The sequence below is a fragment of the Hibiscus syriacus genome, unplaced genomic scaffold (assembly GCF_006381635.1).
Source record: "Hibiscus syriacus cultivar Baekdansim isolate YM2019G1 unplaced genomic scaffold, ASM638163v2 tig00111303_pilon, whole genome shotgun sequence".
NCBI lineage: Eukaryota > Viridiplantae > Streptophyta > Magnoliopsida > Malvales > Malvaceae > Hibiscus > Hibiscus syriacus.
The window spans coordinates 936,975-961,672 of NW_024063049.1; the positions used below are offsets into that span (position 1 = coordinate 936,975).

General features: G+C 36.2%; 4 protein-coding genes across 4 annotated transcripts; all 4 read right to left on the minus strand.

Moving 5' to 3' along the window:
- Positions 1–5,399: 5,399 nt before the first annotated feature.
- LOC120158069 (probable WRKY transcription factor 19) lies at positions 5,400–7,565 on the minus strand. The gene is made up of 8 exons (XM_039169002.1): positions 7,476–7,565; positions 7,316–7,377; positions 6,987–7,227; positions 6,789–6,885; positions 6,497–6,646; positions 6,303–6,410; positions 6,051–6,190; positions 5,400–5,960 (listed from the first exon to the last, which is right to left on the minus strand). Exons 1-8 carry the CDS (start codon positions 7,563–7,565, stop codon positions 5,400–5,402), a joined length of 1,449 nt encoding a protein of 482 aa, XP_039024933.1.
- LOC120158040 (TMV resistance protein N-like) lies at positions 5,652–8,567 on the minus strand. Its single transcript, XM_039168981.1, has 5 exons — positions 7,476–8,567; positions 7,337–7,377; positions 6,987–7,227; positions 6,051–6,885; positions 5,652–5,960 (listed from the first exon to the last, which is right to left on the minus strand). The coding sequence occupies exon 1, from the start codon at positions 8,391–8,393 to the stop codon at positions 7,728–7,730; it is 666 nt and encodes a 221-aa protein (XP_039024912.1). The 5' UTR covers positions 8,394–8,567; the 3' UTR covers positions 5,652–5,960; positions 6,051–6,885; positions 6,987–7,227; positions 7,337–7,377; positions 7,476–7,727.
- Positions 8,568–10,560: 1,993 nt separating this feature from the next.
- Positions 10,561–12,689, minus strand: LOC120158041. The gene is made up of 4 exons (XM_039168982.1): positions 12,403–12,689; positions 12,206–12,316; positions 11,376–11,444; positions 10,561–10,701 (listed from the first exon to the last, which is right to left on the minus strand). The coding sequence occupies exons 1-4, from the start codon at positions 12,544–12,546 to the stop codon at positions 10,651–10,653; spliced, it is 375 nt and encodes a 124-aa protein (XP_039024913.1). The 5' UTR covers positions 12,547–12,689; the 3' UTR covers positions 10,561–10,650.
- Positions 12,690–13,978: 1,289 nt separating this feature from the next.
- Positions 13,979–15,919, minus strand: LOC120158070 (serine/threonine protein phosphatase 2A 57 kDa regulatory subunit B' beta isoform-like). The gene is made up of 2 exons (XM_039169003.1): positions 14,816–15,919; positions 13,979–14,287 (listed from the first exon to the last, which is right to left on the minus strand). The coding sequence occupies exons 1-2, from the start codon at positions 15,917–15,919 to the stop codon at positions 13,979–13,981; spliced, it is 1,413 nt and encodes a 470-aa protein (XP_039024934.1).
- Between the last annotated feature and the right edge of the window lie 8,779 nt (positions 15,920–24,698).

Sequence of the window (24,698 nt, forward strand, 5' to 3'; positions counted from 1 at the left end):
CTTTCTATTCATTAAAGGAAAAGCTCATTTCAGCTCCAATTGTTAAGTCGATAGATTAGAATAATCCATTTGAACTTATGTGAGACGCATCGGACACTAGCATTGGAGTCGTTCTCGGCCAAAAAATAGGGAAAGAGCCATATGTCATAGCCTACGCGTCCCGAACTTTGGACTCGGCTCAGAAAAATTATTCTACAACGGAAAAAGAACTTTTTACTATAATTTTTGCTTTAGAAAAATTTAGATCCTATTTGCTTGATACTAAAATTACTGTTTTTTCTGATCATGCTACTATAAGGTATTTGATGAGCAAAAAGGAAGCAAAACCAAGGCTTATCCGGTGGATCCTACTTTTACAGGAATTTAACTTGGAAATTAAAGACAAAAATGGATGCGAAAATCTGGTAGCATATCACTTGAGTCAAATTCCCCTTTCCACATTCGAACCACCACTTAGAGAAGAATTTCCTGAAGAAAAACTGATAGTGGCGCAAAACATAACTCCATGGTTTGCAGACATGGTTAATTATTTGGCCATATGTAAGTTATCATTAGATTTGACGAGAGCTGAAATCAATCGAATTAAGCGAGAATCCCGATACTATATTTGGGACGATCCTTATCTATGGAAGCACTGCTCAGATCAGGTAATTCGACGATGTATTGCCGAAAGTGAGGTAAACTCAATTTTACAATTTTGTCATTCTTACTCTTGCAGTGGTCATTTTGGGCCAAAACGTACAGCTCATAAAATTATTGAATGTGGTTTCTATTGACCTAACATCTTTAGGGATTCTTATCTATTTTGTAAAACTTGTGAAAGATGTCAACGTACAGGTAATTTAAGCCGTAGGAATGAAATGTTGCTTAATTCTATACAAGTTTGTGAAATTTTTGATGTTTGAGGAATCAACTATATGGGTCCTTTTACTTCGTCATTTGGAAATACTTATATTATTTTAGTTGTGGATTATGTTTCTAAATGGGTGGAAGCTAAAGCCACTCGGAATAATGCTAAAACTACAGTTAATTTTTTGAAAATATTTTTTCCAGGTTTGGCACGCCACGGGCTATAATAAGCGACAGAAGAACACATTTCATCAACCGAGTAATCGAGTCGCTAATGAAGAAATTTGGAGTAACTCAAAGAATTGCTACCGCTTACCATCCACAAACAAATAGACAGGCAGAAGCATCAAATCGAGAAATTAAAACAATTCTTGAGAAAATTGTTAAACCGGACCGAAAGGATTGGAGTTTAAAATTAACCGATGCACTTTGGGCGTGTCGAACTGCTTATAAAGGTCCCATTGGGATGTCACCATACCGACTTGTTTTCGGTAAACTATGCACTTTACCGGTCGAGTTAGAACATCGGTCTTATTGGGCCGTTAAACAATGTAACATGGACATTGATGCAATTGGTGAAGCTAGGAAATTACACATTCAATAACTTGAGGAAATCAGAAGAAATGCCTATGATAATGCTCGGATATTTAAAGAAAAAATAAAAAGAATTTCACGATAGTAGAATTTATTTTAAAACTTTTTTTGTTGTCAAAAGGTTTTATTATTTAACTCCAAATTTAAACTTTTTGCAGAAAAACTCAAATCAAAATGGCTCGGACTATTTGCAGTTACTCAAGTATTTTCTCACGGTGCTGTTGAAATTGAAGATAACTCAGGAGTACGATTTAAAGTTAATGGTCAAAGATTGAAGCCATATTATGAAAATGCTCTAGTTGGTCTAATCGAAGAAATTAATTTAGAGGAACCCACGCTTTGAAAAATTAGGTCGTCGAGCTAATGACTTTAAACAAAAGCGCTTGATGGGAGGCAATTCATTTTGTTATATTTTTATTTTTATTTTTTTATTTTCATTTTATTTTTTTATTTTTTTAGCGAACTTTATTTCATTCTATTTATTTTATTTTATTTTAATTAATTTTATTTTTTCTAAATAGATCTAAATTCTGATCGAATATTTAACGAAAAAACAGTGCAGAAAAATTGACTTGGTTCGAACTGTGCAGAAAAATTCGAACAGAACAGTGCAGAAAAAATTGATTTGGTTCGAACAGTGCAAAAAAATACACAACAGATTCAAACAATGCAGTGCAGGAAAAAAACAGTGCAGAAAAAAATAGATTTGGTTCGAACTGTGCAGAAAAATTCGAACAGAATAGTGCATCATCAGACTGTTTACTCTACAACAGCTTGTCTCGATGTAGCCGTGATCGCCATTAGATTGGGGAGTATTCTTTTTTTTTCATCTCTTTGTTTTTAAATTTGATATACATTTTGAGGCAAAACGGAATAAGTGAGGGGGAAGGATAAACATATGTCAAATTTTTCTTGACTTGTTTAATCGTTTAAAATTGAGTTATTCTGATGTTGATATATTGTAATCGTTGGTTGCTAGTCTTGAATTTCGCTTTATACTCTTGCTTCCTTTTGGATTATGATTATTTTTTTTATCGAATTTAATTTACATGATTGATGATTGATATAACTAGCGAGTTTTTTTGTTGAGTATTGATATTTCATGCTTTTGTCAATATTGATGAACTTGACTCAATGCATATAAACTTTTCTTGTGAGATTTTGAGCCTAACGAGTATACATTTTCTTTATTGCTCATTGTTTGACTTGTGTGTGCCGAACTAATTAGGATATTCTAGAACTTGTAATCACAATGCATATTGAGACTACATGTTGAACGTAATGTTTTAATTAGGGATGGCAACTCAACCCGAATCCGACGGGTTCCGACCCGACCCGATCGGGTCGGATTTTTTTAAAAAAAATTCGGGTTCGGGTCGGGTTGGGTCGGGTTTTTTTTAAATGCATGTTCGGGTCGGGTCGGGTCGGGTTTAGGGTAAAAAAAATCCGACCGACCCGACCCGAAAAATATATAATTTTATTATATATTTAGGGATAATTACAATAATATCCATATATAATTTTTTTCAATAAGTCACTGTTTTCATTGAATTAATTTTTTTTATTCTCGGGTCGGGTCGGGTCGGGTCGCTAAGTCATATTCGGGTCGGGTCGGGGGGGGTGAAACATTAATTTTGTCGGGTCGGGTCGGGTCACGGGTGGAGAACCCTTTCTTCTCGGGCGGGTCGGGTGGCCCAAAAACCCGACCCGACCCATTGCCATCCCAGTTTTAATGTGGTATGGGCACCAAGGATAAACCCACTTTTCCAAGAAACCTACCCTATATTCACTAGTGAACCACATTTGAGCCTATTTCCCTTTTTGTGTTTTACACCTCATAATTAAACCCGAAGTCTTTTTTCCCTCTATTTTCACACCTTACCGAGACTTGAGATCTTGTATCATTGTTGTTTCAGAAAAAAAAATTCAATGTTTCAAAAAAAAACAAGTTGTTCACTGTATCGAACAACAAAAAAAAGACCCTTTGTTCGAAAAAAATGGAAGAAAAAAATCGATTGCTTCAATTGTCTTTCATATATTCTTTTTCCTGTTTGTTCTTATTGCGCTTCATTGTTTTGGATTGTTCTTAATTATTTTGATCTCTTGTTTCGGTATTTTAAATCTTTATTTTCGACCTTTCCCTACCCTAACCTAAGCCCCGTTACACCTTGTTTAAAGACCCCTTGATTATTGCATTATGTTCATTTTTCGTGGTAGAGACTTGATTGGATTCCAAGCCTATGGTAATATTGGTTAGTTTCGGTTTGAGCGGTTCCATTTACCCCCAAACACTTTGAGCGGATATGTGTGAATCTTTGTGAGGTATTGAGTCATGTTTCATTGAAGTTGGCAATTAATTGAGATATCTTACCTACTTTAAATTTTCTTGGTTATGTCTTTGTTTGAGTGTAACTTGAATTCGGCAAATGTCATGGACTTAATTCGATTGGAAGTTTGAGGAATAAATTGAAATTGAATATGACAACTTATGATTTTGATATATTAATTGAAGAATGCTTGAGGACATGCATTGAATAAGTGGGGGGAATTTGATAAGTGCTTAATTAGTTAATATTTTACTTTTAAATTACTCTTTAATCATTTATTTGTGGGCTTTTTATTCATTTTAATTCATTTCTGTACATGACGTAAGATTATGGAAATTGCACAAAAAGGACACAATTCTACAGATTTTTTATTTTCGGAATCAAAGCTGGCTGGAATTCGGATTTGGATTAAACTCAAATTTAGGATAATATTTTAAACATTATTTTATCTTTGTAGTTTAGTTTAAATGTTTTTAGTATTTTAATTAAGTTTTAGGATATTATTTTTATATTTTCTTTATCTTTGTATTTTAGTTTAAATAGGTTTAGTATTTTAATAGGATCTAGAATATTATATTATTTTTAGGATTTTAGTTTAATAGTTTTAAGTGTTTTAATTAGAATTAAGATGTTTTAGCTTGTTTTAGGATTTTGAAGGCTATAAATACCCTCTAAGGGTGAGCCTAGAAACATATCTCTCTCATTGAGAATAAAATATTTTTTTTCTCTATTTTTCGCATACTTTTCTATTATGCTAAGTATGACTTTGGTTATGCTTAGCTAATTTTCTTCAAGCCGAAGACTAAAGCGAAGGCTCAATTCCAAACGTAAGAATTGTAAGGTACTTAAATCGCTTCGGATTTTCTCTCTGTTTTTCTGAAGCTTACTTTTCAAATCAAAACTATTTCGACATTGGTCAGGATATTGTTATGGTTAATGTTTGAAGAAGGATTTGCTTATTGAAACATATTCAACTTCCCGAGAACACACTTAGCAAAATTGTTTGCTAAGAGGAAACTGAGATCGGAATCAGTTGTTGTTGAAACGACACAATCCGAGTTGGCAGCGAAGAATTGTTCTTGTAAGCTTACGTGAATCTTGAAGTAAAAATTTGTTTCGATGATCCGAGGAATTTGAGGCGAAGCTGAAGTGAGACTGCTTTCATAAGTTTCTCTTTATCTTAATCTCTTTAATTTGTTTATTTTATTTTTTTCTTTTATTTAATTATTATTTTTTTATTTTAACCACAACTTTAAAAAAATTCCCTTTTATATTTATTATTATATTATTTTTCTTTTTTTTTTAATTTTATTTTAATATATCTTTTCAACTTCATCTGTAATTCTATCTTTTTCTAAAATCAAGAAAGAGTTTTATTAAATCAGAAACACCACATTCACTGTGGATCGACCCTGCTTCTCTATACTACATTTTTATTTGTATTTATTAAGAAGTCAGAAATTATTTTGATAGCAAAACGACGATTATCATTCTTCTCCGGTCATCCATTACAAAATTGAAAAACTTTTCCATCCTTTTTTGCTGTGGCTCAGCCTCTATCTCTTCATAGGAACTACGTTTTCGCTTTATAAGGGGACCATTACCTTTTGATTCATCTGCAACGGAGTATTAATTGATATCTTGCAAATCATTCTGATACACTATTCGAACCCCACATTTCTTCACCTTAACACATTTGGCACGGTCGTCAGATGTTATCGACAATTGAAGTTCATCGAATACCTGATTCGAGTAACCTATTGTCGGTGAATCCTCAATTTCACTTTCACCACATTTATCCTCTGAGTAAAATGGATATAATGAGTCACGCGGCAAATAAGTATGATAAAAGTGGTCCTTTATCATGGGTTCGACATAATCTTTATTAAAAATCCAGCATCTCCATATGACATGCTGATGATTTTTAACCCAAGAAACAGATCCATCACAACTAGCTTGTCCAGATTTTCTATGATGAATAACAACTTCACATGTGAGTTCCTCATCCCTCAAAGCATCATCATCGACAAAAATGCAGGAGAAAGCAACTCCCATCCATTGACAATCATTCCAAATATTGTTAGGCAGTGGTATCTTGATTGACGAGTCAACTGTTTGATGGCTGAACCATTTTGGGATTTCACTTCCAGGTACAACAGCATCAAACCCTTTTCTTGAAATTACATGTTGCTGCAAAATATAACTTATGTTACTTGGTGACTAATACTAAAAAATATTTAAGCATGAGATTTTGTAAGTGCGAAAGAGAGATTAATTGACCTTAATATGTAATGTATAAGCATTGATATTCTCAGCCAATCTATAGCAGTGAAGACCCCTAAACCGTGCTCCACCCACTGAATTACATACCTTATTAGGAACTAGTTCCAGAGAAGAACAACCATCTATGTTTACACCTTCTGTAATTGTAAACCAAGGCAAATATCTAAGCTCCTTGCAATTTGACAATCCAAGATATTGAAGCTTGAAAAGTAGAAAAAGAGACGAAGGTATGCTGACGAAAATTGTTACCACTGAGATCAAGAGTTATCAAAGAGGATAGACAAGAAATATCGCTAGGAATATCTCCTTCACAAAGATTGCAGTCCTTTAGTTTCAAGCTAGTTAATGAAGTCAAACCTGACAATGAATGTAACATTAGAGGCAAGGACTCTATACTTCCTCTTCGGAAAACTTGGAAAAGAGAAGGTAGATTTGTTCCAAACTTAGATGATGTTCCCTTGCACCCATTGAAAGACAGAACTTTAAGATTTTTAAATTGGAAAATGAAGGAGGCGGTTTTGCAATGGCTGTTCCACTCAAGTCAAGCTCTTCCAGAAACTCAACTTGCTGCAAATTCTTTGGTAAATTCTCAACTTTATAACAACCAGAAAGATCAAGACTTTTTAGAGAACTGCACCCTCCTATTTTGCTTGTGAGATTCCTAAGACTTTTGCAGCTTCTTAAATTCAAAAGTTGAAGCCTCGAAAGAACTCCGATCGAGGAATGAACATCTACTATTTTTATTCAACCCTCCAATATCAAAATTTCCAGATTTGGGGTTGTCGCGAAGTCTGGTGTCTTTGAGGTTGAGCACTTTCAACTTGAACAAGAGCTGTTGAAAACGATAATGAATTAGAGATAGACGAGAAAAACTTGATCAAGAGACCAATCCGATAAAGCTAGAAAAGAACGATCGGATGAATGAATTCTTACAGTGTTTCCCTTCCATAGTTGTTCGATACGACTGTATGGCAAGAGAAGAGCAACAAGGTTGTCGGGTTGAAAGCTTGGAGGCAAGAATCTTAAAGGATATCCTGTCCAATCTAAAAGTCGAAGCTCATTAGAAAGATATTTCAGATCATCACAGTTTGAGAGGCAAAGGACTTTGAGCAATCTCAAATTTTTCATCTTCAAGAAGGCATCCACATTCAAATTGAGCCTCTTCTTCGATTCCCTGATAACCATTGGTAAAAGAACGAAAATTCACTTCAAAATATACCAAAGCATTCCCTGATAACAATATGAATATTTAACATCAATACACGTGTATGTATGTTTCCCACCCTTTATTGTCAATGATCATGCCTTCAATCCCTTCTGTTGCCTAAAACAATCAAGAACAAAACATAAGAAAACACAAAACAAAAGGAATATGATAAAACTTGTGAAAATTTACATTTTTGTATATCATTATTGCCTTACAGTGTCATGATAGACGCCTTTTTCCTCCCACAATCTACAACGTTTTCCAGGTTCCTCAATAGATTTTTCCCTAACAATTTTTCTTCCCATTTCTTGTAGCAAGTTATGCATCCACAATTTTGTTATTTTCATTAACTGTTAGTAGAGACTTCTTAATGAGAACATCGATTCCAATATCCGGGAAAAACTCACAACCATCCCATACTTTGATTACAAAATCTTTCTCCTCCCCATTGAAGAAGCATGCTATATCTAGAAATATATCTTCTCCCTTTCTTCCAATCCATCGAAGCTGATTCGAAGCTTGTCGAGAATTTCTTTGTTAGAATCTTTTTCAAGCCTTTTGATTGCACTTTTCCATTGAGTTGCATCTGTACCACACAAAAACGAACCCAAAACTTCAAGAGCTAAGGGAAGGCCACTTGCATATTCTACAACATGTTTAGAAAGCTCAATGAAAACATTTTCCGATACTGTCTCACTATCAAAAGGTTTCAAATTGAAAAGCCGAAGTGCATCACTGTCATTCAATGTTGTAGGCTTATACACGTCATCGACTCGGTAAGATTGGAGCAAATGTTCATCTCTTGTTGTTACAATGATTCTGCTTCCTAAACCGAACCAATTACGCCTTCCAACCAAGCATTTCAAGTGTTGTTCATTATCCACATCATCAATAACAACAAGAACCTTTTTGTGAGACAACCTCTGGCTAATTATGGCATTCCCTTCATGAACATTGAAAAAATTGAAACCTTCTTCAGACAAGATCTGGAAAAGAAGTTGTTTCTGTAGAGAAACAAGTCCAAATTTGCCTGCAAATTCTCGAACATCAGCGATGAAGCCTTTAACTTGAAAATGAGACGACGTTTGGTCGTAAACAACTCTTGCGAGAGTTGTTTTACCAATGCCGCCCATTCCGCAAATTCCTATAATGCGGACATCATCTTCCCCGATCTCTATTTTCGAATACAACTCTTCCACGCGTGAACTAATTCCAACCAACTCATCATGAACAAGTGGATACGTTTGACATAATTTTGCGGATATTTTTCTAACAATGTCTCCAATAAATTCTGATTCGTGCCTACAAAGAAACAGAATTTAGTCCTTTTCCTACAATTAAACACATAATATTATATATATTATATGTGATCCAAAAAGCAACAATTTTGTAATCATTAAATTACCTGTCATTATCTTCCTTGTATCTCTCTTCATGTTTGGCAAAAGCTTCTTCAACTTTCTCTTTTTGTTTCCTAAAATTAGATGGATCCACGTTGTAGAAAATTGGAAATACTTTATGTACTTTCTCGTTTTTCTGTCTAACAATCTCGGCAAGCTCATCCAAGCACCAACCTGAAAAGGCATAGGTTTCCGATAAAATGATTACCGAGCACCATGATTGTTGGATGGCTCTGAAGAGTTCCGGTGCGATCTCTTCCCCAGCATCCAGCTTTGGATCATCCCTGAAAGTTACAATTCCACTCCGTTTTAGAGCATCATAGAGATGATCTGCAAAGTTCTTGCGGGTATCTTCACTTCTAAAACTCAAGAAAACATCATATTTTCTTCTAGAAATAGATGATGAGGTTGAAGGTCACGATGACATGATGGAGTACGAGAAGGAAAATATATCGAATCTGGTTCTGAAAATCAGAAAAGAGATCTCACAATATCCAGAAAGAAACTATAAACAATCAAAGTATAGGAACATAAAAAAGGAGAGCAAAACAGACCAATTTTCCAAGGAAACAAATCTGGGGTTATAGACCAGAAATGATGTATTTGAGAAGGTTTTGTTCATCAGCAAGAAGCAGAGTTTGAAATAAATAGTTGAATTGCTTTAGTTAGATGCGTTTACTTGGGGTTGGTTCCTATGGTTGATATTTTTCCCACCACTTTCTACGCTCTAATTTCTTGTCTAAGAAAATGATAGGGGGAGACTTGTCAAGTAAACGTTGGATTCTATGGAGGATACTCTCAGCATGGTCACAATTATGGAGCACTATATTTACAATTACTGTTTAAGTGATGAAACATCAAAACAAAGTTAAGAGTTGCGCAGTAATTTCTTTATGTAAGAAAAGGGTAAACTTTGATTTCCAAAGTCATCTGAGTAACTGCAGCTAGATGAAATGATAATAATTTTACAAGCATATGGACTAACTTCAGTTCAAGCCATGATCAAGATCAACCAGTGCCTACAGTGGAAAAAAAAAAACATAATTAAACCTTCAAATCGAATTTGCACTTATATTCCGAAGCTACTTCACAACAACTCATTGAGTAGAAATCAGAAATGAATGATGCATAGCCTCTACCCTAGTTTCCCTAATAATTCTATTGATGGATTACACACGCACATATTCTATTTTATCATAAATTTATGGTGCTTCTCTATGTTACTTTATACACTTGGTTTTCCCCAAAGTACTGGTGTTTGTTTGACACATATATGGAAGTGGAAAAAGGGGTATGATCCTCCTCCAAAGATGTGAAATAACTTAAAAAAAAAAGAGCATGCATGTAGTTGGACAAACCACTTTGGGTAACAAGGGCATTTTTTTACCGTTTTTCCTACTGCTTGCATCAAATGTTCTTCTAAATAAAAAGTTCTCAGTGACTGTTTCATTGGTTATGATTTTTGCTTAGGAATTCTGTGCAGATTGGCAAATAGAAGCAGCTGGTCTACTCGTTGCTATACCCTCACAGCTGACTGACCTTGTAAGTTTGTTGCTTGTACTTTGCTTTGTAGTTGATCCCCGAACCGTGACTATCATTTTAAATTAATCATTTGAAATAGGATTATTTAATTTGACTTTGATTGAAAGTGATAGATAATTTGAATTTGAATGCCATGATTCTTGTTTGATCAATTTAGTTCCTTTTTTAATTTAAAAAAAAAAAAATTTGCCTTATATTAAAACTAAAGTGTTATGCGGTTCGAATTGGCGAAGGAGACTCATAAAAGCCTCAATGTTATCATCCAATGTATTGATCGTGACAGACTATTTCATGTGTACGGGCAGAAAATTATTAAAATAAAGAAAATAGCAAAAACAGTAGGTCACTCTTTGGTCTATGTGCTGCAACGTCTTCATTGCAACAAAAATCCGAAATCCCGCCTGTAAGCCCTTTTAGCTCCTCCTCCTTTCAATAGCTTATCAAGCCGCTAGCGATCTATAAACGACTTATTCATGAGGTTGACGGCATCATCCATGAACTGCAATAACAGTATCAAGTAACCAAATGAATCATGACATATTATCAGATGCACATACTTTACATCGATAGTCTTTTTGACCGATCGTTTGAAGGCTCTGGACCTATGTTGCTCGGACTTTTCATTTTTCTTAAAGTACCCATGTCTAGTGCTTGTGTTCAACATATGGATAGATATCTGTGGTAGAAATCCATTTCCATCTGTACAGCATGATAAACTAGAACAACCCCATTTCCATCTGATCAACCTCACAAAAGGCTATATGAATGCCATGGACCTATTGGCTACAAATATGTTGACTCATTTCAAATTGCAAATGCAACTACCCTGAAAATATGGTGATTAACATCAAAAGTTCCTTATTACGGATGCAAGCAACACGATAAGTGGAACATTCCATATGTGCTAGAAAGAGGAGAACATAAAAAAGTTACAGATTTCTACTTGACACAAGGCCACAAAATAATAGGTTTCTACTCATCACAAACGTATCCACCTCGATGCTTAAAAGCTTTTCTTAATTATGTTGACTAATTTCAAATTGCAAATGCAACTACCCTGAAAATATGGTCATTAACATCAAAAGTTCCTTATTACGAATGCAAGTGACACAATAAGTGGATCATTCCATGTGTGCTAGAAAGAGGAGAAAATCAGAAAATACAGATTTTTACCTTTCCAAGCAACTTTAGTTCTTTACTGACCGGTTCCAAAAATTTTGTGTTAACTTCAATTGGCCACACCTGTAAATACCGAAAAGAAGAAATAAATTAACAAAAAGTGTGTAGAAGGCAAGGTTTACACCCCGGACATAAGCAAAGGAAGCTATCACTAAAACAGACACGATGCTTTGGGAAGACAAAGGAAGCAACAGTATCCAAGTTTCACTTTGAAGATGAAATGGCAAAGTATATCTTTCGAGTTTATGTTGTATTTCTGTGAAACTGTGCATTACTCCAGAAAATTCCTTCAAAAGAAATTAACGATTAGACCAAACATTGAAATCATACGTTGTTATGCTCTTCCGAAGGTTAAAATTTAAAATAAAATTTTAATCAAATGGTTAAATAGATACATCTAGAAAGACCTAATCACTAGAGGCTCTCAAAGTTAAGTAGACGGAGGCAGAGAACCATGGAACAAAGGTTACAAACGCAACATACAAACATGAAACAAGTTTGTTTCGATAAAATCGAATGCAACGGCTGACGAGAGGTCTTCAAACGGTCTACAGACATGCAAAATCTGCACAAACCCGAGATAAATCCTTTCATAGTAGAATAAGATAACTTATGGAGCAAAATAAGTTAAACTTCCTCAAATGTTTCATATCAAAATTCCAAACCAGAAGACCGTCTAATTGTACTTAAGCAACTAATACTACTAGTTATAGATTATGATAATAGACTGATTAAAAAAAACTCCCATATTGGCACTAAATTATCCCCCAAAAAAAAGGAACATGAATCATATTTTCCCCAACAGGAATTGAAAACAAAAATACCTTAAGACCAAGTAATCTAATAGGTGTAATCTGGCCCGGGACGATGCATTCGGGTCCAGCTGCTTCCACAATAGCCTCTGTCGCTAACCCACTTCCTATAGGATCCGAGTGCTGCAAAAATCAAAACAAAAATATCAATTCATTTTCTTCTTCTTCTTCTTTTTAAAAGAAAAGAAAATTGATTATAAAGGGGTGACCTTCATGATGGCGAGGGCATAATTGGAATTAGGGGTTTGACGTAGACGAAGAATAGGGGAGTGGTGGATTCTAGGAATTGATTTTCCAGCTGAGGCACGCCATGGAACATCCTTTGGCAACGAAGCTCCTCCTTTCTTCGACATGCTTTTGGTTTTAGTTGAGGATTGAAACGAAAACAACTCAGGGGTTTGATCGAATTATTGATTGGAATTAAGATAATGATAAGAAATGGATGGAAATTAGTTCATTAGAGAAGCTGTGGAAACTGTGGCTTATCTCACCTGGTTTTTATAATAAAAACTGTGGCTTATCGAATATGTTTATATTTTAAAAAAAATCTAAAATTTCTTGTTTTTTTTAATTCTAAAATTTGCATTTTTTCACAAAAAGCCTTAAAAAAATTTATTTTTTCTTTAAAAAAATCTATAAAATTATTATGAAAAACACTTAACCTCCCTCTTTCAGCAACCTCTTTCTCCTTGCTAAAAAAATTGCCACCAACCACCCTTTTTTGTCCAATTCACTTTATCATTAGTCTTTTTTTCTCTCATTAAATCGCTCATTTCATTTTGATAATCTCTTTCATCTCATTATCAATTGTTTAGTCTTTCTTAATATCAAAATGTAATAGTAGCGTCCTTCTTCTTTTTTCTCTATACCACCGATCATTCTTTGGCCTACACTTGTTATAAAAGTGGTTGGTAATGGTTGTTGATCTCGACTATCTTAGATGAGATTTATTTTAATATTTTTAAAAAGAAAATTAGTTTTTTTTTTTAAAATAAAAATAGGATAGATGTTTTGTATTCATCAGATAAAGAAATTTTTATACGAACTTTAATGAATCGACCTTAAAATAATTAAAAATAAATGTAATAATTTAAACTCTTCATTTAATTAAACAATTACAATAACTAATTTAAAGTTAACATTTTTTATGAGCTTAAGTTATAAGGAGAATCGAATTTTTTTAATTAATCACTGGTATCCGATTTATTGACCGACTAATCTAGATCGGGTACTGCAGAGGCGAGGGCAGCTCCATTTGCAAACGTCAGGATTCGAACATCTTATCTTATTTGAAGGACCTAGTGTCTCATCCCATCAGAACAACTGATTGTTGGTGGAGAATCGTATTCTTAAACTCTTTAAATATGTGTCAAATGTAAATAATAAACATGGATACTTCCAAAAAAAAATATGAAAATAACATACGTTATGATATACACTTGCAATATAAATGCCCGTTGATTTTTAGTCTTTAAATTAAAAATTATATCCTTAAACTCATACTCAAATAAATAAATAAATATATATATATATATATAAAATTTAATTTGTGAAGAACAACAAAAAGATACAAGTTGTTCCTCAAGAGTCAACGATCATTCGATTAGCAACATGTAACTAACAAATTCCAAACATTCTTAATTACATTCGCCGCTGTTGTCTCCGATCATCTTCGATGATCGAATTTCGACACTAAAATATATATAAAAATCTGAAAACGAGAAAACGTAGCATACCATCAAAATTGAGAAGGGAATAGCAGAAACCGCCTCGACTGCAAATCGTTTAGCCTCCCCCTTTCTTTGCCGCCTCTTCCTCCAGATTCTTCCATGCCATTTCTCGTTGCTCTTCCAACTCGTCGGCTCTGGCCGCTTTCTCTTCAAGCTGTCTCTCGCACTCGTCGACTAACACAGGGTCCATTTCCACGAACATCTTCCTCACATTGACGGTCAACCCGTGAACTTCTGGATTCCAATGACCTCTAATGTTCTTCTCCAACGCCTCGAACATGATCGGCAACACCACCTTCCGGTTCTGCGAGATTAAGTCCACGATGTGCTCGCTGTTCCAAAAGAAAAGTGCTCGTTCCGCGACCTGCAACACAAAACCCTGACCTAGGACCACATTCAAACAAGCATAGCTGGAGGAAAACAAAATTAGATTCGACAAGAAAAAAATTAAAATTTTCGACTCAATGTTACAATATTTGATTTAATTCATAATTTTATAAATTCGATTCGGCTCAAAAAGATTTTAAATAAAGTATAAGTTATAAAACAAAATTCAAATAACACAAATTTTTTTAATAATTAATGGATTAATTTTCAAGATATGCATATGAAAAATATATATGTACCTACATGATATATTTTTATAGAAAATTGTTTAATTTGAAATCAATTAGTACTATAACATTATAAATATTTATAATTAAATTTTAAATAAAAACTTGAATAACTCGGCTCGAATTTCATAAATTGATTCTAAAATATTTCAACTAAAATTTAAATTATAAAATAAGACTTATCAACTTAAGTAACTCGAACTTTTTTAACTGGACTGATTCCATCTAATACTCACCTTTAAACATATCTACAAAGAACAAAATTCCTTCAAAGTTACCTGAAAATTGGGGCTATTAACACAACGTGCAACCCGTCGGAAGAGAGGAACCATACATCGCTGGAACTCAGCGGCCTGCATCGCTTCGAGAACTTCCTCGACTTCACCGAGGAAGAGAACTTCCTTTTGGCAATTAACCAAAGGCCAATACTTCAACAACCCTCTAACGACTACATCAGCCAGCTTATAATCCTTATCAACAAATTGGACGATACAATAAGCTAACTGCTGATGATACAGAGAGAGCTGTTTCAGCTTATGCAAAGGGATCAATGATCTCGTAAGGAACAGTTTATATTCTTCTTTGATCGGCACCGTGAAGCCATTGATTATACTTCCGAGGATCTCGAGAAGCTCGCCAACGCCGCAGTGCCTCTCGGTTTCATATATGAACCTATAGAATATGTTGTTTATGCCTTTCCTAATACACGGACGATGCACCACGAATTTACCATAAATCCGGTGGAGAACCATTTTTATATACTCTCTTTCCCTTGAATCTTCAGAATCAAACAGATCAAGCAGCTTTAAAACGAATGTATGATCAATGTATCGCTTGGCAGATCTGGTTTCTGTATCGGAGGAGACTACGTACCTCAAGAGGAGCTCGTAAACGATCTGTAAATGCTGCCATGCGGGTTCCGAATAGTTTTCTTCGTCTTCGGGGTCCCCACCTTCCGGTGCTGTGGCCTCGTGATACCCCGGCGGAAGGGATCGGAAAATGTTGATTCTCACCATCTTGATCATCTCTCCGAGACACACATCCGCGATCTTGCCCGTTCCGGACTGGATGAAATCGACGAGTTCCAACAATGTTTGTCGCTTGATCTCCTTCTGCCGTACCGATTTCAAGGAGTCCGTGAAATCGAATTGGAAGCAACAAATCTGTAATTTTCGTAAGAACAAAGTCTGCTTTTCTGATTTGGAGACGTCTTTGAATAACGGCAGTGGTTCCACCTTCGTCATCGGAGGGAGGCTTGATAGAGGGTCACGGGGACTCGGCAATTGACCCGATCCGAGTGCACCGGATCCATTTACGGGTGCATCCGGTACGTCCGTTTTATAATGCTTCCGTTGTCCTCCTTTCCTAAAATTCTTAAACATCTTGGATTGAAAACAATTCAAAAGACTGATCGATCTATCAAAATAGATATTTAAAAGAGAAAATCGCCTCAGTGACCAAAAAAAAGTTATAATATACGATTTTAACCAACTTTTTTTGGATTTGCCAAAATGACCAACAAAATCGCAACGCGAAATAAAAATCGCAACGCGATCCCCAGAATCGCAAATCAGTTTCCAGAATCGCAACGCGATTCTTGAAAATCGCGATGCGATAGTACAAATTCGCATTGCGATTTTCCATAATCGCAACGCGAATATGAAAATCGCAACGCGAACACATAAATCGCAACGCGTATCCGTAAATCGCAACGTGTATCCGTAAATCGCAACGCGTATGGGTAAATCGCAATGCGTATCCGTATATCGCAACGCGTATCCGTAAATCGCAACGCGTATCCGTAAACCGCAACGTGTATCCGTAAATCGCAACGCGTATCCGTAAATCGCAATGCGTATCCGTAAATCGCAACGCGTATCCGTAAATCGCAACGATAATCCGTAAATCGCAACGCGTATCCGTAAATCGCAACGATAATCCGTAAATCGCAACGAGAATCTGTAAATCGCAACGATAATCCGTAAATCGCAACGAGAATCTGTAAATCACAACACTGAAATTTTGGGTATATAACACTGAAATCATAAACTAAATCCCTAAATCGCAACTCATTCCATCTCCATCTATCACTCTCTCTCGACATCCGTTCCTATATCCAACGACATCCTTCCCCATCCGGCAACAGGTCTTAGTTTCGCATCTCGTTTGTTTAGTTACAACCATGAAATCATCTAATGTTGATCATGTTTGGATAGATTTGTGTTTTGGAGGGTCATGGGATAATGTTAATGGTGTTTTACAATATATGCCTTTACCCATAAATCTTCAACTAAAATTGTCTTTACAAAAGTTAACTTATGAAACTCTAATGCTACGTGTTTCAAATAAATTGAATTTAGAGCCCTAAGTGGATTTAGGCTATCTTATCAGAGAAATGGTAAAGTTATTTGTTAACCGACAATGAAGATGTTGAACGATTCATTGCTTACATTAGTGTTTCACAAGATGATGTTACATTGTATGTTGTTGAACCTAGAAGTAGTATTGTTGGGTCAGTAGCGGGTAGTAATCAACTAAGTTTTTCTCAAAACCCACAACCTTTCTCTAATCCAAATCCCAATCAACTTTCAGCACCAAATTCCGGTTTTCGTATTGACCAGTTAGACGATGATGAGCCAACAGAAAAAATTGTGAGTACTAGTCAGTATTCGAAATTTGGTCTGGTCAATATCCGGACTTTGATATTGGTCAATACACGGATTTTGATGATGTTTCAGAAGAAGAAACAGACCATGCGTGTAATGATATTGATATTGGTCAATACCCGAATTTTGATGATGAAACAGCCGTTGCCGAAGAATGTAATGTTGATGATAATGAGGAGGAAGTTACGACTGTGAATGAACATGTTGAACATCCATTCTGTAATTCATATAATCTGAAGAAGAAAAAGAAGAAGAAAAAGTCCCCGAAGAAAAGAAAATGCCACGGGCGTATAACTGGAATATGCCAGAATTACTTCAGATACCGGAAGAAGAGTTGATAAAGAAAGCAGTGATTGTTACACAAAAGTTATTCGTATCAAGAAAGATGATTGTTTTGATACAAAGGAAGACTTGAAGATAGCTTTATATACGAAATGTGTGGAAGATGGCTATCAACTAAAAGTTAACAAATCAAGCAAAGATCGTTTCGAAACAAGGTGTATGATTGACAAAAACTGTACGTGGCGTATGATTGCAAAGAGAATAAAAGATTGCAAAATGTTTCAAGTTAGGACTTTATTGATAAACATACATGTTCAAGAACCCAAGTTTTTCCTCACCATAGACAGGCAAACAAAAAGGTGTTGGGTGGTTTCTGGCTGAGTTAATGTTTTTGAATGGCAGGGTATATCGGGGACATGAAATTATGACTGACATGAATGCTCGGTTCAAGATTAGTATATCATATTCTCAAGCTTGGAGAGCCAAATGTATGCCTTGGAATTGTTGAGGGGGTCGCCAGAAGCATCGTTTGCCCAACTGCCGGCTTATTGTCACAATTTAAAGCTGAAAAATCCTGGGTCGGTAACTCATATCAAAACAGATAGAGATGGACGCTTTGAGTTGCTGTTTATCGCCATTGGTGCTACGGTTAGTAAATCAATATAATTTTGTTGACTCATTTTTGTTAGTTACATGCATTTCACATTTAAATGATTATATTTTGTGTATATTATTTTAGATTCGTTCGTTATTACTGCATGCGCCAGTTATTATAGTTGACGGAGCACATTTGAAAGGTCGATACCTTGGAGTAAACTTATTAGCAGTAGCCATGGATGCTAACAATGGGATATTGCCAATAGCTTACGGGGTTGGCAAATCTGAAACCTCTGATTCATGGACATGGTTTATGGGGATCTTAGGGATTGCATAGGTCCTATTAGCAATCTGACAATCATATCCGATAGGGCAAACTCAATTGACAACGCTGTTAGAAGGTGTTTCCCAGATGCTTTTCATGGACTTTGTGGTGTTCATTTGTATAGAAATCTAAAATCAAGGTCTGCTGGTATAAAAAAGCACAAATGGACATGGAAGGCTGTAAAAGCTTATCGGGAAGTGGATTTCAATAAGCATATAAATTGTTTAAGACGTGTTTTGCCTCAGTGTGCTCAAACACTAGAAGATGTCGGGTTTGAAAGATGGTCAAGAGTACATCAACTTGGAGCAAGATATGGTTTCATGACGTCTAATAGTGCAGAATCAATCAACGCTCTAAGTCGTCATTCCCGGAAATTACCCATTACTATGTTAATGGAGTTTTTTCGAGCCTCTATTCAACAGTGGTACTACAAGAAAAGAAACCATGCAGGTATTATTTCTTTGAATTCGTAACTTATCATATTTATATATTTTACTAAGTATTGTTTATTTAAATTTACAGGAACATTGGAACATCGTGTTACACCATGGACTGAAAAAAAGATAACGAAACGTGTGTGAAGTCAACGTCATGGAGAGTTGAACCATGTTCAAACACTTTGTTTCAAGTACTGGATAATAACTTAAATGGGCTAGTCGATCTAAATGCAAAGACGTGTAGTTGTATGAAATGGCAAACATCTGGTTATCCGTGTGGCCATGTTATAAAAGTTGCTCTTCATTTAAACCAAGATGATTCAAGCGCATACGCTATGGATTGCTACACTACAGAAGTTTATCGACAGACTTATGCCGAGATTGTCTACCCTATTCCACATCCTTCTGAGTGGGACATACCAGATGACTTACAAACAGTTTTGCCACCAGCCATGGACAGAAGGCTACCTGGCCGACCAAAAGTCACGATCGTATACCGTCTAAGGGTGAAGAGAAGAAGAGATCGACATGTAGTCGGTGCAAGGAAAGTGGTCATACAAGGTTGACATGTGGATCACCAGTGCCATCAAAATCATCTTTTCCTCTACCAAAATATGGATCCTCATCAAAATCCAAAGCTCATATGGTGTGAACTTTGTATTATGTAAACGTTGTTATTCAGTTGTATTATGTAAACGTTTTAACATTTAACATTTTATGTGTATTATGTAAACGTTGCCATCAAAAGCTCATATGCAAACGTTATTATGTGGATTTTATGTGTGAACTTTTAACATTTCAGTTGAATTAATGACTCAGGCCAACCATTTTGACTTAACCAACTCTTGTTATTCAGTTGTTATCACTATTAGGCATGCATTGACTATCGCAACACGGAAAATACAATCGCAACGCGAAATGAAAATCCCAACATGAAAATCGCAATGCGGAAATGAAAATCGCAACGAGAGAATCGCAATGCGAAATGAAAAATCGCAATGCGAAATGAAAATCGCAACGAGAGAATCGCAATGCGAAATGAAAATCGCAATGCGAAATGAAAATCGCAACGAGAAATCGCAATGCGAAATGAAAATCGCAATGCGAAATTAAAATCGCAATACGAAATGAAAATCGCAATGCGAAATGAAAATCGCAATGCGAAATGAAAATCGCAACGAAAGAATCGCAATGCGAAATGAAAATCGCAATGCGAAATGAAAATCGCAACGAGATGATCGCAATGCGAAATTATAAACGCATTGCGATTTTCATTTCCGCATTGCGATTTTCATTTCGCATTGCGATTCTCTCGTTGCGATTTTCATTTCGCATTGCGATTTTCATTTCGCATTGCGATAGTCATTTTTGCCTTCAACATAATGCATATTGAAATCAACAAAATCAACCATTACATTTCAATCAATTAAACAAGCACAAATAAGAATTATGTTCGCATCAATTACACAAATCAACTTTTACAAATCATCTTTTACAAATCAATTAAACAATCAAAAATTGAATCAACTTTACAAATCAATTAAACAATCAAAAAACAATCAATTAAACTATTGAATCAACTTTTGCAGCTCGACATCATTTTCACGCAGTTCACTTCTGAGATTAACCTGCAGAAACCAAACATTTGTTCAAACAACACTTTCTACGCAAATTATTGAATTCTAATTACTTAACCAAACATTTTCATTTATAAGTATAAAACTTACCAATTGTTTATGGACATTTTTATAACGCGGATGCAGGTAGGCAGCGTCTCGTATATATCGATTTAGCCATATAATGCCGAAACCACAAGCCTACTGCAGCTTTTATCTCTATCGGTGGGAGGTAGATACTTGATGCTTCCCGTCGTCAAACGCTCCAACGCCAAGCATACGAGAGGACCACAATCTCCTCTGGCTCCGCTCGTTTGTTGTGGCGCGGTCTCGTCTCTAATAACTGTAATATTGAGCTTCTTTGGCTTCTTGTTTCCAGAACGAGTCCAATAATTGATCGCATCCAAGAATTTAGCCAAATGAGAGCTCCATCCTTAATAACATCTCTTAAATCAGCCAATGATATGTAATTTATCATGCTGTCATACACTATTGTCTTAAGGGATGGGAGCTGAAGCTCGACGAGAATCCAATGTTTACGTTCCAAAACAGGGATAAACACCTGCAATCATAAGTAATAATTCATTCATTTGCGCACTTATTTCATAAAACCTTTAAACTCAATCTAAAATAAATACTAACCTTATCGACCTCCCACCATGCAGGATAAAGTTTAGCTTGTCCATTGCCCAAATCAAATGATTCATCTCGTGCATTCTTCAAGTGAACGGCGTGAAAAGACGTCGGCATTATTGTATATCGTATATTTTTATTTTTCTTAAGTTTTCTTATTATTAGACGTGTCACCCATCGATATGCTGTTTTACAAAAAAAGACATATATAGTGACTTACATAAATTTAAAAAAAAAATTAATCAAATTGAAATATAAGAAAAATATAAGACTTACCCCCCCATCGAAATAGCCATTGTCTTCGACCCCTAATAATACGCCCCACCAAGGCCGTTCAAGCAACAAAAGATATCATCGGTGAGCTTGCATATGTCAGTGAAACACCCCTTGCTCCGCTCATGTAGATAAAAATCAACTGCGGTCTTAGCCCAAAGGGTGTTATCCAAAATTGTGTCCGGTAGTTGTTCCCTCTCCTCTTCAGATACCGGTATGGTACTGGCCGGTAACTCATACGAGAGCCAACTCTCATCATGTCCGGAACGGTGGGGGTTTCTCAATACTTCGATATATTACCCCATGTGAATCGGGCTCTGGAATGGTGGGAGGGACCTCTTCAACGATGACAGTTGCCTCTTGAACGGTGGGAGGGGACTCTCGAGGAATGATATGGGGGGCCTCTTCAACGATAGGAGTGGACTCTTGAGGGATGACAGGCGAGTCGGGCTTCTTCTTGCGGTGTCTTCGCACTATTGGGGTGTACGGAGACTTAATAGCACGTGCACGCTGTCTGATGCGTGAACTCCGTCGTGCAAGCATAACCGACGTAAAGCATCCACTCTATCGGGCCGCTAAATAATTAAATACAAAAATCAGTAAATAAACAGACATGATATTTAAACAGTGAAAACAAAGACAAATATGTTTCAAACTTGCATTGTATTCACCCAAGTCATTATTCTATCATAGTTCACAAAATGCATCAGATAACAAAGAAAAATATGTTTCAAACTAATACCCTGAAGTTAGTATTTGTCTTTGATTTGTCTATTGGTTGAAGTAATGCAATCCATTCAAGTTTCAATTTGCAGAAGAAGAAATAGTTTACTTTCGCAACACGAAACTTAAAATCGCAACGCGAAACCAAAATCGCAACGCGAAATGAAAATCGCAACGACAGAATCGCAATGCGAAATGAAAATCGCAACGAAAGAATCGCAACGCGAAATGAAATCGCAATGCGATTTGGTTTCGCGTTGCGATCTTGTCGTTGCGATTTTGGTTTCGCGTTGCGATTCTTTCGTTGCGATTTTCATTTCGCGTTGCGATTTGGTTTCGCGTTGCGATTTAAGTTTCGTGTTGCGAAAGTAAACTATAAATTCTTCTGCAAATTGAAACTTGAATGGATAAATTTACTTTCAACCAAAAGACAAAACAAAGACAAATACTATTTCACAGTGTTAAAGAATACACAGTTTAGCAGAATTGGCAGCAACCGAACAAATTTACTTTCAAGCAAAAGACAAAACAAAGACAAATACTATTTCACAGTGTTAAAGAATACACAGTTTAGCAGAATTGGCAGCAACCGAACAAATTTACTTTCAACCAAAAGACAAAACAAAGACAAATATTTCACAGTGTTAAAGAATACAGTTTAGCAGAATTGGCAGCAACCGAACAAATTTACTTTCAACCAAAAGACAAAACAAAGACAAATACTATTTCACAGTGTTAAAGAATACACAGTTTAGCAGAATTGGCAGCAACCGAACAAATTTACTAAGCAATCTAAGTGAAATGGCTAATCTAAGTGAAATTACGAGTAAATTTATCATTAAGTTAAATATGGAAAATCTTAAACTTACCTCGTTGCGTAGAGTATGAACCTCATTCTGCACGATACTATCATCTCACGTAGAGCGGCAACCTCACCACGTAAAGTTGACACCCCACACGCCATGCACCATCGTTATCGTAGAGTACCGATCTCCTCACGCAAGGCATTGACCTCATCACGTAACTCCCTTGACTCATCCCGTTGAGGTGGAGGTGGAGAACAGGGAGATAGGAGTCGTGGCATCTTTGCCGGTCGCCTATCATGAGGTGATGGTGGAGAAGAGGCTCGATGATGTGACGGGATAGGTGATGGCTCTCGTTCTAGAGGTGTATAGTCGTCACGATCGGGGATGGCTCTAGGTGAGGTGATGGCTCTCGAATTGGAGGAAGTGGATGCTGCTCATCATCCGTGCCATCAAAAAACTCTGACTAGCTTGCCACCAATCAGTGGCAAGCTCTTCCTCCGTGGGTGACAGTCTTTGTAATGGAATGTTGGCCTCCTAAAATATAAAAACTCAAACAAAGTTAAACGTTACTATTAATAACTTGTTTATATATTATATGAAAGTATTTGTGTTTACATTATTTATTGTGGCATATGGTATTAAGTCTTCCCAATCCAACAGAGTTTTCCTCTTCCAGGAAATAGCCCTGGGAATATCATTTGACGTTTTTTATTGCATATGTACGCATGCTGGGGAAAGCCTCGAATATCCAAATCTACAAACAATATAATAACAAAATTAGTAATGTTAAATAATTAATTATAATTTTAGAAACATTATATAGAAATTCTTACCTTAAAGGCCCAAACAAAGCCTGACAAAGTGTATTTGGACCCATCGCCCCGCAAACTTTTGCGGTCATCAAAGGCAGACGACAACTTAGTCCAGGTAGCTTTCCATATATACGAACCCCACGGAAACAGATTCCATGCATTCAGGTCCTCTACCAATATATTAGCTCCCGATGAATAGGTTGTCTGGCCTCTCTGCCTAAAAAGCCGGCATACACAAGTAGTAGAAGGCATACTCGGACAACATCGACGTTTCCATCCGAGTGAAACCAGCTTTCTTATTAAATAATTTCTTCAGGTCGTCGACATGTAGGTTCGGCTTCTCCATTGACTCATCCGGAAAAACCCGGGATAACCATGATGGGCGGGCGATATGACGAGTGTACCGGCCTACATCATCGTGTCCGAATCGTAGACCAGTGATTAAGCAGAACTCCTTCCGCCCAAAGCAAGTATACGCTGGTGGAAAATGAAACCATATCTCTTCCTCACCACGTTGTATACTGTCGGGTAGATTTGATGTCATGGTCTGAAGCCACAAATGGGTCAAATTAGCATCTCCACCCGGATGCTGTACTCTCAGCCATGGCCCGAAGCAGGTTTCCTCAAACAATTGTCTTTGAGCAGGTGAAAGCTTCTTTGCAATTGTAGTGGCCAGGCTGACTTTATTTCTCAAGGTCAATTGAGCCGAAAAAAATTTCTACAAAAACAATAAACATACCAAGTTAGATATACCAAAAACTACACTGTGAAGATATACCAAAAACAATAAACATAAAAAAGTAGTAGTTTATTCTTTAAACTAAAATTTGCAACACTGTTTTGTCTTTTGGTTGAAATGAAAATCGCAACGAGAGAATCGCAACGCGAGATGACAATCGCAACGAGAGAATCGCAACGCGAAATGAAAATCGCAACGAGAGAATCGCAACGCGAAATGAAAATCGCAATGCGATTTTGGTTTCGCGTTGCG